At 35.3% G+C, this 17,610-nt stretch overlaps 1 protein-coding gene across 1 annotated transcript in view; it reads left to right on the forward strand.

Moving 5' to 3' along the window:
* The window catches only part of LOC124362164 (ras-responsive element-binding protein 1), a 46,001-nt gene that overhangs the window by 18,943 nt on the left and 9,448 nt on the right, over positions 1-17,610 (forward strand). Inside the window, exons 2-4 of the mRNA XM_046816416.1 lie at positions 14,159-14,273; positions 15,731-15,924; positions 17,274-17,450. Of these exons, the coding sequence (XP_046672372.1) occupies positions 14,192-14,273; positions 15,731-15,924; positions 17,274-17,450 (453 nt within the window). The 5' untranslated portion in view covers positions 14,159-14,191. The remainder of the gene's footprint in view (positions 1-14,158; positions 14,274-15,730; positions 15,925-17,273; positions 17,451-17,610) is intronic.

Below are 17,610 nucleotides of genomic sequence, written 5' to 3' on the forward strand. Positions count from 1 at the left end.
AAAATCTTATTAATCCAAGACATTTTTTAAATTGTTAATTCTCAACAAATTGCGAGCTTATAAGATCCAAGATGTAAAACACTATTCGCTGTAAAGAATCGTAACTCTAACTTAATTACTGAATTTATTATTTGCTCCCAACGAATTCAATTTTAATATTTACTTATTAATTTTTTAGGTAAGTTGACAGAATTTAATTAATTATTAGTAAAGTAATCTCCGAATTCGTTATCAACATTCGTTATTAAACATGCACTGTAATTGACCTTCCCGTCTCGATTCAATATATAGCGTACAAAAATATTTGTGTTTTTAGTTTTAGGAAATAAGCATTTAGATATTAAAAGCAAATTGCATCTTTAGGAGAGGGAGTGAATCTAAAAATTTCGCATTGTTGTCTATTTTCGGATAAAAACATACTTAACCCAGCACAGTTAATGAATATGAACGAAATATGCAACACATCTGGATTACATTTCTGAATTTTAAAGAACCTCAAACATTTTTACATTTCTCAGAATTATAGAATTTTGTGTGTTAGGTGTTGGTGTTAATTGATTGTTAATACGAGACGGAAGAAAGATCATAATGAGCTTCTTACTCAAACTCACTTAATATTTGTACACTTAGGAATATATTTTCATAGATCAGTGCACTATTAGTTTAGTTCAGTCAACCGAACACAAGGACTTCTTAACTCCTGGGCAGCGTACCCAATTACCCTCCGCCTCCTGCCAGAGCCTTGGGCTAATCTCCCTGTACTACAATGGAGCCCACTTTCTTCATATTTATACCCGGCTGAAGAATGCGGTAATTGTCAAGATACACGACCGATTTTCTATTTCGGTGTTGCCATTTAGATCCCGTTCCTCGCTCCTGCCTAGGGCCAACTTTCACAGCACATCTCCTTACGGATACTCCCTTCACATCCTTCCCTTCCGGTTATATTTGGACATTGAACGGGTCAAGACATTGCGGATATAAATAGTGGAGGCTAAGGTGGACGATTGCTGTAACGATAGTTAAGAGAAATTAGCCGAGAATATTCGTGTAACTGATTCGTCTCCCGCGTAACAAACATTCCTGGTCGGTGACATGTTTACAGATGAATGTTGTTTTGTCTTTCGTAGCCATTGTCAAAATGTCGAAATTTCAGTAATAATTGAAATTTTATTGTTCGAGGAAAAGTATAAAAGAATTATTATGAAAAATGTAGATGATCTAATAAACAGATTCCGACGACGTGAAAACCAACTGGTGCATATGGTAAACTTTTCCATATCACAGTTTGCTGCTTATGTATCGGGTTATGTACAAAGGCAGTTCAGTATGTTTAATGTTTCTTGAAAGTTGTTTTTTCACATTATTAAATAACATATTTAAAAGTGCAACCTCTCACTTTTAACCGACTCATTCGTTCTTTAGACTATGAATCTTTAATTATTATTATTAAGTTATTAACGTTTTAAAAATGTTACTACATTTTTAGAGTAAAAGCGACATAATTTTGAATATTACTTAACAACTGTTACTGATTTATTATTACATCGTACATACTAGCAAATCCTAACATTTGCTGTATGCTCATATTTTTCTTAAAATGGTAATGTGGAAGTAAGTGACAGCTGTTGTATTGGATTCGATTTATAAAAACGTTGTTTAAAATTTAGACAAAAAGGAAAATAGCGTGATAGGTTTATAGTTAGTCGTACTTTCGATCGCCCCAGCTCAGGTGAACAATAGTGAGACATGACGTTAAGACACCACACAGCTCGGCTAGTATTGGGCTGTATTGGGTGGACAATGGAGGTCATCAGCCTCAGCACACGCTTCAGCACATTCTGAAGCAACGCTGTTGTGCTGATGCCCGGCCGGTCCTTGCCCTCGAGCCCGTGCTGGTCTTGTCGTCTATCGGGCGGTTAGGGAGATTCGTACTCGTTCATAGAAAACTGAAACTTGCTGGCAAGAACAATTTCCATGAATACCAACACATGGTTTACTATCTACCGACTGTAAGTACGGATCTACGGAACTATCGTCACACAAATCTCATGATATACAAATAAACCAAATTACGGTAATTGACCAATTTTACCCACGGAAGGGTAAACAATAGCTCAAAAATATCACATTACTGTACGGAAATCTAAGGGAGCCAAAATTCCTGTGCCATCTCTAGACCCACATTCCTCTGGAGAAGACACCCCACCTAATGTCTCCGGCTCCTGTCTCTTAGACAGCCTCGCCCTGTTCCCCGAACTGCGGAGTGCGGACCGGACCCAGTCACCCGTGGCCCAGACCAGACAGCGATCTCCAGACTGTGACGTCACTGCTAATGGCCATCGCCTCCTGCCTCCAGTACAAGCAAGCCTCTCTATTGTCCTATCTATTGTTTTCACCATTACGGTAATAACTTTCCACTGCATGCTCGTCTACGAACTAGTAAGATCTGGCGTACTGTACAGTCTATAATGGGACAAGGGGTTAAATAATCTCAAGTTCTTTATCTTTTACTCTTAATACTGAGACTAACCAATTATGGCCGATAACAGTGGAAAGATTTCGCTGGTGCAAATGCTTAATTTATCATCTGGACAGTTCTTCTTGCAATTTTCTGTTATCAATACTTTAAAAACCCGATTATTCAATGAAGTGTACAATAATTTTAAATCGCTGTTACTTTGATTAATTATTCCACATGGGAAATGTATTTTATTGACATTAACCAAGTGATCAGAGAGCCTAAGGGTATTACAGTTAAATAGCGGTATGGTATTTTTGGGAACTAATGTTGGAAAGGAATTTTACAGAATTGTATCTCCTTCTATATGTAGCCCATATTTGTCTCCTCTTCTTACTGTAGTTCAGAAAAGTCAAATCTAGGCAAAATTTCACCTCATTCAATTCGGTACTTGCCCAAGTTAAACGTTTTCAGATTATGGGTTTTTTTGGGAATTATTATATTATATTATATTAACACCTCGGATTGAGTTTTTACGTAACGCTAATCCCTTGTATCGTACCAAATACGCGATACCAAGCGGCGCAGTGATAGCATGGTCTTAAGAACTATAATAGTTCGTTGGTAACAATGTGTAACGAAAGGAATAATATTGTCTCTTAGGCAGCAAACCTGATATCTATTAATAATAAGTAACCGGAGAGTAAGTAATCGCTATAATGAATCTATTAGCTCCAATGGACGAGAAGGGGACTGAGAGGCAATCAGATACGGGTTTAACGCGTGTAGCGGCGGTCACTACAACACGGGATTAGTGGTCGAGGGGTCAGATGAATTGACACAGAGCGAGAACAAGAAGACGACATCCAGGTGGCAGTGGCAGTGGCAGGAGAGCTGCTGACCGCTGGCCGGTCTGGCACGCGCCGACTTGTCTGATCTCTGACCCCATCCCTGGACCTGCCTTTAGACTTTGACCCCTCGGATGAAGTAATTACCTTTATCTCAGCCGGTTCCACTGCCATTCTTCTCAACTCGGCCCCCGACCACCTCAAACATTGATCTGTCAGATAACTCGATAATAGAAATAACTCTGTAATCTCGTATTTATTGTACTGTTCCCGGAAATATTTCAGTCTTTTCTGTGTTATCAAGTTTCAGTTTTGTATCGAATAACAAGGGTTCTCTTAATACATTTAAGTGGCCGTGAGAAGGACAATTTCCAAAAGGCACGGACGGATCAACCTGCAAACTGGAATTGTCTCACTAATAAAATTTTTTAATGTGTAATGTCGTTGAATCTATAAAGATTGTTTTCATGTTTTTTTCTTAACCTCTTTATTTAAAGACTCCAAAAACTGAAGTAAAGTAATCTACGACTGTTGGAAGTGACGCGCTGCTGTGACGTGTCACTAGAGGTTCGCATGCGGTTAACAGCAGTGCCAACAACAGTACGCACAGAAGAGAGGTAATTTAATACTAGCAGTTACCCGCGGCTTTGCATGAAAAACAAAGACACCATGAGCATATTCTGTTAACATTGCATCCAAACAATGTAACCTCAGCCTGTATTGCGCGTCAGCGAGCGAACATTCAATAATCGCATTTCGCAACGAATTCGGTTATATATTTTAAAAATTAATTTCATTTTAAATTTCAGAGTTACACTCCTTAACTTTTATATTTTCAGGCCCAGTTTATATCAATAAAACATATCTAAACACTTTGCAAATATTAACAATTAAAGTGCAAAGAAGTTTTGACTACTATAAATTGAGCTACTCATATTGTTAGGAAACCCACTCACTGTTAACTGGTCGGATATATGGTAAATGTGAATACGTAATGTGAACATACGAGCCACGGTTATCATCTGTTTGATGTTATATAACTTAATGCTGGACTCCCCGACATAAGTCATCGCTTCGTTACGTGAGGTTAAGTACTTAGATAATTGTCTTTCATAAAACACTCGATAGACTATCGAACTTCGCTAAAATTGCTCGCATATCGAAAGTATTAGTCATTAGCTGTGGTTTTAATCTACTGAGTACACTATTTTAATTTGGAGCTTAGGAGAGTTCTAGATGTACGTTTGGCCTTGAAAGACTTCAACGCATGGAAATTTAAAACAGCTCACTAATTAAAATCAATTGATATAAACTTAAGTGTAATGGTTCTTGATGTATTGATAAATGCATTCTTATTGTTAAGTTTGTATTTGAGGGTTTCGCGCCTGAAAAGGTAACAGATTCCAGTTCTCGATACGTTGAGGTTTTCGACTGACGACAGAAGACATAATTCATAACAATTACAGATTATCCATAAACAACTATAGTGTACTGAAAGTAAATCGTTTTTTTTAAGAGCCTAATATATTGACAGTTATCTTGGTATTAGCGCTATAAGAACAACATTAAACTTCAAACATTTTTACGATCATATATTTAGTCGCAGACACACACGTTTTTGTTACGGTATCGGTATATTTCACACTTCGTTGTTCTTTATCGTTTTAATACTTAAAAAGTATAAACTTTACATGAATAATAAATAGGCGTTTATACGCGCATTAATCACGTTTTTGAAACGAGACTCAAGAGTCAATGACCAAAACTAGGAGCGTAAAAGTATTTAAAGTTGAACATAATTCTTATGTGATAATATTCAAGGTTATTTAACTCACTAGAGCCGGCTGTTAATTGTGTAGTGTTTCTTGTTTAGAAGAACTTATTTATAGTTTTGCGTTTATATAGCTTAGTGAATTTAAAAATAACTCCAGAAATCCACTGTTTCCTCGTTACAATAAGCAGTGAATTCGGCGAAGCGTGACTTTTAAAAGAGGCAATTAAGAGCGATGTTTAGAAGCGTGCATCAGTTTTATCAGCGATCTCCCGGGCGCGGGAGTGGGCAAGGCGGTGTCCAGCGAACGGAGCGCGAGGGTGAGTGGAGGAGGACTCGAGAGCAGAGCAAGATGGCGCGCGCCCAGCCGTGAACATATCCGCTGCTATCCTCCGTCCGCCAGAATCCCACATTAATTAACCGTACCCGAGACTGATTAGCGAGAGGCCATCCTTATATAACGTGTCCTGTGTCCTATGTCCTGCGTGCCACCGCCACCGGTCAGGACACGATGTCCTTGCGTGAGCCTCGGTCGCAGGTCGCAGATGCTCTAACGACTCTGTGGGAACCCCTGTCTTCGCATTGGCTCCATCTGCTGAATTAAAATGCCTGGTCAGCAGACCATGGAGTGGACCGCGGCCACGTTCCCACCGCTTGATGAGTTTCAGATGCTCGGACATCTCCGTACACCTTGTCAGCCGAACTTCCTCCTAAGACACAAACGTCTCAAAGATTGTAAGGTTAAGTTCTGATATCGTCACCAAGGCGTTGTCTCACTGTGACTACAGTATTATACGGTAGTGGAATTTCGTATAACCTTATATACGCGGTTCTAGGCTATCATTATGAGGCTTGATGGAATTCTTCATGTGATGTTTAATTTTACTAATTCAGCTTTTTAAAGGATTTTCCTAATATTCTCAATTCTGAAATATTACAAAAACAACATTTCATAGCTTGAATATCCGAATAATTCTCCGTCTCATGCATAGAGTTGACTTATTCAGTTTATGTTGGTGTATTTGAAATATTCCAAGTATATGTGAAAACTGTATGTTATTACCGCCAAAAGCAAGACCATTTTTACAACTCATAACTGTAAGGCTGGTTTAGTGAGGAATGTAATATGTAATGTAATGTATATGTATGTGAGAATGATTTGTAATAAATACTGAGGATTTTCTCACGTTGAAAGAACGATACCGTGTGAAAAGTCGCCACATTTGGTGTAAATAGTAAATTGAATCAGTATCAAATATTTAACATAGAATTAAATATGTTTAGTTTATTTCATATAGTAAATACGTGTTTGGTTTCTTACTGACATTTCTGCAATAAGAAGCTGGACGTTTATAACACTATGAACACTCCATTCTAAATCGATGCATACCCTCAACTTGTCAACTTGTACAGTTGTGTACCATTCATATTTACATTTAATAGTTTGTTCGTGTAATATGTAAAATATAATATTTCTGGATTGTGCATAATTATATAAGATCATGTTTTTCAAACAATTTTGGTATGGTATTGCATACAAAGCTAAAAAGGTAAAAGCGAATGTAGTGGACGTACCAAGACAGTATGTGCGAGGTAGAGGAGATGCGATGTGGGATGAATGACATAGGATGGTGCCCTATATTGGATTGTAGAGAAGCCCTTCAACCGTTCTCTGGCCTACTTAGCAGGCTCATCTTTCCCCGACAGCGGCGCGACGCGGCATCGCTTACACGGCTGCGTCCGTCACTCATCCAATTGTGTCCCTACGGACAAATATGTATCGTGCTTGTAAGAGCCTAGAGAACCACATGCAATACCGTGCACACATCTTTGTACAGCCTACAATGAGCTAATCACTATCTTTACAATCTGACTGAATTCAATTATGTTTCACTGGGAAAAAATTCACATAATCTTTTTATATTGGAGTCATTGCAATTAAAACAATTTACTGCACAAATAGCCACTACAAAGATGCATTTTTGACAGTAAAGTTTGCGTATAATTAGTTTGAGATGGAATGGCCAAATGCTGGAGAGGAGTGGAATAGATATGAATTAAAAGTTTCAAAAATTTCAACGATGGCCATGGTCACGTCCCAGAAGAAAGCATTTCCGTGACACCATTGTAACTGTTATTATGTACGGAAGGCATTTAATTTATGAATGCATTTTAACTGTTGATTTTTCATATATTCTCGAGAACTTCTGTTGATATAATCTCCCGAAGTACATTGTTATGGCAGTAAGAATAATTCCCCAAATTGGATATTTTCTATTAAAAACAACAGAAAACAAACAAATTGCGCACGTGAAAAATATTAGAGAGGATCTTCGTAGCAGACCTTTCAAACTTCAAAAGCTCTTATTCAAACTAATATATGTGGCATTATCAACACTAATCTGAGTTTTTATCTTAAAGGTGACAATCCTATTTAAGTGATTTGCGTTTAAGTTTCTGGGACCGTTTAAAATATAATGATATGACGTGGTTTACTTTGTAACGCTTGGAAAAGGCGATTAGTTTTAACGAGGTACCAATAATAAGAAGAGACCTGGTTGCGAGACATGATTATCAGGCGTTGTGATAAGGTTTAATGGGTGGTGATAAGGGCTAACAAGGCCCGAGCACGGCCCCCGCCGGGACGAGTCCTTCTGCTGATAGTGAAGCGACTGCCACTGCGGAAAAAACTTGAACTTATCTCGGTCACCTGATAACGAAGGATATGTTGCTGTAGTTGAGTCATTTGTTGGGACTTACGGTTGAGCTGTGTGTATAATTAAAATTGTACTAATTATGTTGAGGTTTGCCTTGTAGCAGTGATACTGGATCTGGGGTTAAGCTTGTTCCCTTTACAAAAATATCTACTTATAAATTGACAAAAAAACTTGAAGCATTTCAGTAACACTTTATTTCTATTTGTTATTTCATAAAGTAAAATCAACATTATTACAAACAAAATTTTAAGTAACATTGAAATGAAATAAATTGCCGCTAAGTATGCAGTTAAACAAATACACCGTACTGGTACTACAAGTTGTTTCGCAGTAAATTCTAACAAGTCCATTTACTTTTATTTATAACAAAGACCTTTTTATATATACCTAACTTACCCCCTTTATTCTTTCGTATAGAAGAAAGAATAGAAGTTTGAAAGTATCTTATTATTCATATTTATTTAATACTAGGATATTCTTCCAAATGTATAATTATTTATTTCAATACTGCACATACAAATCACAATACTAGAATTATATGTAGATTTCGTGCTCCTTCAGAAAATTGTAAATGTCGCCAATTAAAAATCTCTCGTCATGGATATTCAATATTTTTTTAAGTTGAATATATAAATATATATATATATATATATATATATATATATATATATATATATATATCTTAACTATAAATATGTTGCAAAAAACTTCTGAACGAAGCTTGTAGCTTCTCAACCTCAATTTTTAATAGATCCAAAAATGGTGTTACTTTTTGGTGTTATGGCTGATCTTCCTCCGAAAGCATATGAGATCGGTGACATGTATAAAATGTACTAGTCGCGTTATTTTCTTTGTTGTGTGCGCGGATGCGGCATCACCTTGAAGACGGACAGAACCAGTTCCAGACCAGATGAGTTGCCCGTGTACCAACAATACCCAGTTTTCCCACCGGGAGATTACAGCCCAAGGTCTCCGCCACGCCACGCAGCAGTTACGCCAGCGGCTCCCCGCCAAACCTCGCGCCCGCCGGCCCGCACCACGCCGCGCCGCTCTGCCGTGCTAATTATTATTAATTAATCAACCTCAGATGTACGGATTACCGGAAGTGAGATCGTTATCCTCGGCTCAGATCTCGGCTCGCGCTCTTGCGACATTAACTGGAGGCGATCCGGGGAGGAACAAAGATTGAGGTTTATTTAGTATTATGTTCATCCACGACAAGTTTGGTTTCTCACACACCGTAAACAATAGAAACAACATCTTCATTTTAGTAGAAAATCGGTAATTGTTACAAAATACAAATAGTTTGACAACTTCTACCTTGAAATGACACACCGGAGAGGACATAAAATAATTAATTTTTTAATCGGCAGCTTTAATATGGAGAGAATGTAGATTTTCGTTCGTAGAGAATAATCTGAATGGATGGGTTCTAAAATGAGCAGTAACATTTTATATTAGCATTTTCGATGAAACGATTTGTTTCACATCGAGCTAAGAGGGTTCTCTGTCAACGGGCAACGATTGGACGCAAAACACGGCATCGAAAGGTGATTTGTCAGGGCAACAAAGCATTTAAGTATTACCGAGCGGTTTGTATTCCGTTGCTAGGAGCTGTGCTGTTATCCTGGAGATCAATATGGGAGAGGGCAGCGCCTGCAGACTGAGGGTAGGCAAGGAGCCCACGTCTGCGCCCTGGTGGCCAATCCCCGCACTGCTGTCGTTGCTAGGCAACCGGCATCACAACCGCGCGCTGGTCTGGCTTTAGTGTTTCCAATAAGGCGTGGTCGTTGATTTTGATTATGACTAAATCATTGTTAGGCCCAGGAACACTCAAGGGGAATTGACAGGTTGTTTAATCACGTCAAAGAAGAAGGTTTTGGAAGAACATCCAACATAAATACTTAACGAGACTGTTCAGGTTCTCTGCTGTTTCACTAGTACAGATGAAATTACTGATATTCGTTATATCAACATTTACAACCGACATACCGTCAAAAATGACATTTGTTTCTAAATATTTGAATTCATAGAAGACTAAAAAAAAGGACTTTATGATCTGCGTAAATGGTTCATCTCGCCAATGTAAAATGGTGTTATAAAACTTTACAGCTTAATCTTACAAAAAATTAATATTTACGTACTATAATCTGTTTGAACGCTTCATTTGTTATTTAGGTACATTAAAAAACGAGATCAACTTAAAAATGATCGATTTGTCTTCAAGCGTTTTACAAAGTTGGCGTATGTTTTGAGGAAAGTGCTGTTAAACAATCAATATTATGAGTTAATAGTGTTTGATTTTTATAAAGTTTGTACATTGTCTTGTATATCGAGTAATTCAACAAACTACATCAGTACAGTCACTATCCAGAGACAAAGAGAGATAAGTGCAGAAGAGAGCAGATTGACCCGTGAGTCACGAGGAGTCACGCAATCTGACGTGAGTCACCCACCGTCTCTCTCACCTGTCTCTCACCGCGCACTGAAGATTGTACCGCAGCGGTGGATAACGCCGATCGCTGTTTATTTCGAAATACAAATTCACTGCACCGTACGTTTATTCACGAACAGTCTATGAGTGTTTGTAATTAATCTGTAATAAGTTGTTGCATAAAATGTCGACTTTAAATGATTGATCATTTTCTTACGATTGCCTCATTTTAAGAATATTTTTAGTTACATAATTGTGACATTCGACAATTTGGTTATAGTACTAACTGCATGAAATATAAAATTTCGTTGGTTTCATGCGATATTAATATTGAACTAAGACTATCGTTTAAGAAATTATAAACCAGATAATGCAAGTACAATTTGGACATACGTGGCATACGAAAACGTCTAATCCATTTTAGGCTTTAAAAAGCGTTATTTTGGATAAAACACATATTGTTATTCTTAGATAAATTGCTAACAAGCCAAAATCTATAGTACTATATAGTTATACTAAACTATAGTATAGTACCACCATGTTGTTTAATACCATAAAGTTGTTTTTGAATGTTACCAAAAGCAATATAATTTGAAAGCAACATGTTTGAAATAGTTAATACGTGTTCTGTTTCGTACTTGAATGGCAAGTAACAAATACGATTACAAGTGGTTGTGATGACCCCTCCCTCACCGGTTCTAATCACAGTTTGACTAGGGATAATGAAAAGTCCTACAGTGTGATGATCTGTAACAGCGTTGTTATTGCAGCCACCCTACAGAGGGGCGCTAAATGTCAAGCTCGACAATGGAGCCTCCCCCTCCCTGGCCAAACAGCTGGATAAATAGCTGTAATCACGTGACTTATCAGCTGATTGGTGTTTACACCCTTACAGTTGTAGCGTGCGGCCAGAGTCGTGAATCTTACGAGGGTCAAATATCTACGTAGAATTGCGGGGTGTGTGACAATACCGGGGATGGATAATGTACCCACACATACTAAGTATAGGGTTAAACCTTATCCTTTTCGGATAATGAATATTTCCAAATATTATTTTGGAATAGTTTACCATCAAAATTTGTTCTATATCAAAATAGTACTACACACTATTTGTTATAATTTTTAAATATACCAAAGATTAGAAAATGTTGGTTGATGCACCACAATTGAATAGCCTAATATGCAATATGATTTAAAATTAATTTCCTGTCATGAAACTCGTAATTTACATTTTACAATCAATGATATTCTATTTTTGTTGTTTAAGATATTTCAAATTCGTCATGTACCAATTTTTTAATTGCATAGTTTCTATATGCAAGAAATGATGTTTAAAAATATGTGTTTAAAAATTGCATTTACTACTGCAAATCGAACAATATTTAAGACGAAACTAAAATTATTTCAATGATAACTCCACAATTTAATACCAAAATTCTTATACCATTTACAAGTAATCTTTTATCAATTACAATTAAAATAATTTGTCTGTACTTGAGAAAAATACAACTATCATTCAATTTTGTCAAAGCTAATTGTGTTGTGTTTGTAAGGGAAAGCACCCATAGATACATCTTCTGTACAAACGTAAAATAAAAAAAAACTGACGGGGTGATTATTTTCACGCCTTTTAAACAGCGACGAATTCAATCAAACAGTGTTGTATAAAGACAACTTGCTACAGAGTGTGTCGGCCGAGTGAATGAGTTTGTCACACGGTGGGCTCGAAAAAGAAATCAATTGGGTGAGAGATGATTGTTATTAGTGACAACAGAGGGTGGGAGAGGCGACCGCAGGGGGTGGAGGGTGGCGGCCCACCCTGGCTCCTGCCGCGCCGCTGTAATAGACTATCTGTGACCGCAGGGATCGCCAATTCACACCCAATATTGTACCCTCCACTGTCAACGATCTATCACAGGCAGTATTTCAGCTTTAAAGTTAGGCTAGGTTACGCTATGGCATAGGTTTAGTAATTTAGGTTTTGAAACAACAACAGTAATCAGTAAAAATCCTCCACTAAACCAATAGTGGATTTTAAATCATATTCTTCCGTTAAAGTCAGTACTTACTGTACCAATATGCATACATACTGTGTTGGTTCAATTGTTTGCAGTCTAAATATTAATCTTGAATTCTCGATGAACCATAAATATTCGAGCACTTGGGAAGTTTGGCCTTCTTGAAATATACCATGTCCTTGAAGGATGAACAACCATACAGGTTTGATTCCATCGGGATTAAGTTTCATATTGACGCAACTTAAAAGCCAGTATCCAAGCTGTAGAACAATTAATTTTGTATTGTTACACACAATTCACATGTGTAAGGAATGGGTGAACTTAACGAAAATCCCGACATTTCTAATAATTCCATACGTACGAGTAAATCATAATAAACTTACCAGTAAAGTACATTTAATGAACTTTTATATTCATGTATGTACGAATGATGTTTATATTTATTTGAGACATGGTTATACAAACTCCGGTAATTATGAATTGGTACACACTTTTGCTATTTGGAGAAGACTGGTTCACAAATATTTCTTTTTTTCCATCTTATAAACATTTCCTTCATCTTTAACTCGATCATTCGTATTATCACTCGTTTATAATTTAAAACCCCCCTATTCACCGGCACCAAGCACATGGCCAACCGACCGTTGACCCCCTCCTCCCCCTCGTGTCCGGTAATAACAGTTAAAGGCCACCCCCACCACGGGACAGGATCCTCCTCCTGGTAACGTATTTCTGACGACAGGTGCATGGTGGCTGCAGGTGTAGGTATAGACACTAGACCTCCCCCTCCCCCGGGCATCGCAAACTAACGCTAACATTTGTTTTTTTTTTTTTTTTAAGAAACTTAATTACTTTTGTTTTAGCCTACAACCATTTTATAGAATACGTATAAAATCAATGGTATCTGATGTTAACTAATCTGATTTGTAACTTTCACTTGATATTTACAGTAAAAAGAAAATACTACATAAAGAACAATTAGCCAAGTTTGAACTTGGATACACGACATCAAAATAGTTTTAGTTATATGAAAGTACAGAATTGAACAGGTGTTTAAGTTAACAACAATAAAACCACTATTATTGTCTAACAGTAATTCAACATTATATAAACGGCTGGTGAAAAATACCAATTTACAATTACAATATTAGCCAATTCATAATGAACGAGAAACATAATATAGACATTTTTTACATAGAAAAATACATTAAAATGGTTTAAAATTAATATTTTTTATATTTGTGTCTAATTATTTCAGTTAGAGTTCAGACGTTTTTGGCTATTTGAAATTCAGACTACAAGTTTTATATTTGATGTTTATTTTGGCTTGGATAAATTAGGCTGGGCTTATATGATCAAACTAAAGTAACCTATATTTTATATGAGTATTGCAACATAACTTTGGGAAAAAAACATTCATGGCCCGGATGTAATATTGTAAACTGTACGTTATTTAATATTATCGACATTAAGAAAAAATAAAAAAAAATATTCAACAATAATTTTTAAAATTACAAAAATAAATTTGTTTACGTCAAAATAAATTTAATTATATAAAAAAATATTATATATATCCATTACACTGAGAATATTGCTTGGTATTGTTGTAAAGACGAATTTAACGTTAACGCCGGCAGTTCTTTCAAACGCAATCACAACGCAGCAATCACATTGCGTCGGAGGAATGAAGGCTGTATTTCTGCGAACGTTATTGTTAACCCTGTTGGTTGTTGCAAGAGTAAGAAAATAATTTTGTAGGGTACATTGATTGTTGCCTGGATTTTTATATAATACATACATTTTTTAATTCCTGAATTCGAATTTTAATTCAATAATTAGTTAGTATTATTATTGACATTTTTTTTTAAATTTCTTTAAATACCGATCTGAATGACGTATCTTTTTACAGAGTCGAGGGAGTAAGGTGTTGTAGAGGCCCAGGATGCAGGACACAACCCCTTGTGAACTGGACACCTCCCCCGCCCATGCTCCTCCCACCATCCCCACCACAGCTACTAAACACGGTAATATATTATGTATGCACTAAATTTAGTACTATATTACAGCATTGTGTAACGTGTCATTCATAGATAAATAGTAATATCAGAAAAATCCTATCGGTGTTTGAATTTTAAGGAACAATTTTATAACTAATTTCAATCACTCAGAGGTCACAATGTTAATATATTTAAGTAAATAACACATTTCCCTATTTTTATTACTTTTTTTCACAATCACAACCACTTCTTGTGGGCTATATTAATTTAAACATCTCTTAGCTTTCTATAATATTTTTATTTTTCACTGTAAATTACATAAATATTGACGTACATTCCTAACTTATGTTAATTTAAAGTTGTAAATAAAGAAGGTTACAAACAAACAATTAACAAAGAAAGTCGTGTCTTTCATATTTGGATGGTAACCTTTCTTTTCTCCTCCCCTATAAATAAATAATGTGTTTTGTTCCATTTTTTAAAGTACGAGTATTATACTTTGTTTCTGATAATACATTTTTACTATGTTTTTAATTGGCTAAACATCAGTGAAGCCTATTATTTGAAGGGGTGGAACAATTCCATTTCTTTCTGTCTGTCTATCTGTCTTCACCATGCCTCGAGAGTGAACTAACCTAAAGACTAGAAATTGTGCATGAAGCTTTATTTTTCTACGAGTAACATCAAGTTTGATATGATACATGTCATTCCATGGGATTTGGCTGGGCGTTAGAAAATATTTTAACATTGTCTAAAGTAACTATAAAGGCAACGAGAAAATTAAAGAAAAATAAATTTGTACGCAAATTGAGTACAACCCTGTGAAATTTTAACATGTGACATAGTAACAAATGTAACCTAATAAGCTATAGACTAAAAATTTGTCAAGTAACCTCAGCAGCAAAGCCTATTACGTGACACATGGTGTTATGTACTCCAACCTTGTACTAACTTTATTTAATACTGAAAATAGTGTGTACTAAAAACTAGTGAAGGGGATTACAAAGTAGTTATTTTTAATTCAACGTTATTTCTTAATTTCTAAAATCATTTTATATTAGGCTATGTTATGTATTGTATTGTATAACACAATGTTACTAAATAATCAATGCTTCTTGTATGATTGACTTTATTAGCATGCTTGAGCTGTTTTTTTTTTTGAGATGTCACTGTGGTTAATTTTATATTTTTATTCATTGAAATGTTATATTTTTTACTCCTTATTTATACTATATGAATACATTTTAGTTATTTAATTGATATACCTAATCAGAAATTGTTATATATGATTACTATGATGCAAAGTAGAATTCAAATATTTGCTATAGAAACATTTTCCAAATCCAAGTTGACATAAATTATAATAGTTAGCTTAAAATTTTTGCAGATGATGTAAATCTAAAACAATTTGCATAAAATAACTAATTCGTAGGAAATCAACATGTTTATAATAACATTCTCACTGTATAACATTATTTATGCAGAAATGGCTACAAATCCAGTGCAAAGCCCTTCCCCAGCTGTGAAGGAGTCAGCAGAGGATGCTGTTCCAACCAATGCCAAAGACGACAACCAAGCCAAAGACAACAGCAGCATTTCCGAACAGAAGTCAGAAGACCCGAGTGCAGACAGCTGTACAAACACACAAAATCTAGTCGAAAATAGCCCTGATTACGAGGTGAGTGGTATAAGGATCTGCAAACTTTGCAAGAAATAAGAACTATATCACATAAACTCTCAAACTCACCTCCAGCAGTGTGATCCCTTAGTCAAGGAAGCTCTTAATATATAATAATATAGTAGGCTAAATAAGACACTAGTATTATGATGTTAAAAAAGAAGGTTCAAATTTCATTATAGTGATATACCCAATAAGAGTTACCAATCTGTGTAGTAAAAGTTCAAGGGCTCTCCTTAAAATTCTGTTGTAGTAAAGAGACCTTGAGTTTTACCCCATCAGAACAATGTGGAACTTGAAACAATTTACACCCTTATTGTAGGTTGTAGAACTATGGGAGATGTCTCATTTTAAATATATAATTAATACACATCCAAAGGCATTTTAGTCTTCTTTATAAAGCACATATTTTAAAAATATTTCAAAGATAAAATATGATACAAATTTGAAATTTTTCTGAATAACCAATAAAAATAAAACTAAAAATAATTTAGATGTGTTCAATATTTTTTGCATTGCTCTTATAGGATTAAAATCAAGGCATCTACCACGACAGCTGGTTTTTAAATTACTGGTTTGGATGGTTTTTGACAGGATAAGAATGATTTACACATTTTCTAAATTTCCAGCAACAATGTAGGTGATACAAACTGGAACAAATATTTTGAATTTTTGTTTACTGTTAGGTCTAGCTGCTTAATGTTTGAATATGATATTGAAATATAAGCATAAAATCAATTGTTATAAGATAAAATAAAACAAAACATAAAAATAACATTTGTGGCTCACTGATTATTGTCAAACATATGTGAAATATAACAAAATAGATATATTAAATCTTGTCACAACAAGCACAATGTCATCTTTAATTTACATTTGGACATTTATTTTTGTTACGATTAGTACATTTCTCTTCTCTGTTACGTAAATAACAATTTAATCAGAGAAATAAAAGAAAACCAGTTTTAAATTTGATTGAAACGTTTGTAAAAGATCACTGAGTTGTTAAGTTTGTTTTTAAAATAAAGACACAATCAAAATACAAATTTCTTGTAGGTAATTCTACAGAGTAAAAAATATTGCTGGACACTTTTATTGTACTTTTACTGAAAATTACATAAATGCATTTTGTTATCTTCTAATGGAGAAAACATTTGTTTATGAAATTTAAAATTTTGACAGTTGTAATTAACTAAAACAAACAAATCTATAATATGGTTATAGAAGACATTTTATCTTTATTTATCTCTTTTACATTGTAAATATATTAATTATTTAGAATAAATGTTATTTATTCTTTTGTGGCATCAAATTCTTTTTCACTTTTCCTAAAGAACTGAGTCTTGCAGGTTGAGCGAGAGGAAGTGAGCAGCAAGGAGGACACCCATTACACTTGTCCCATCTGTGACACGGTCGTGTTCTCTTCTCATGACTTCACCATACACATCCGCTCCCATAATTTCCTCTCAGAGGAGCTCCAGTATCTCTCGTCTGGAAAAGGATTCGCCTGTCAAGTTTGTGGCAAGGTATTAAATCCTAATATTTATTTTTTAGCTTAAGTAGGCTGTTATGTATAAGATTAAGACAGTATATATCTAAAATTAAAACTTTTATGATTTTTAACACATTTTTTTAATATCTGTTTGTATTTTCTCTATATGATTATGTAGAAAATTATGTATAATA

The sequence above is a fragment of the Homalodisca vitripennis genome, chromosome 1 (assembly GCF_021130785.1).
Source record: "Homalodisca vitripennis isolate AUS2020 chromosome 1, UT_GWSS_2.1, whole genome shotgun sequence".
Classification (NCBI taxonomy): domain Eukaryota; kingdom Metazoa; phylum Arthropoda; class Insecta; order Hemiptera; family Cicadellidae; genus Homalodisca; species Homalodisca vitripennis.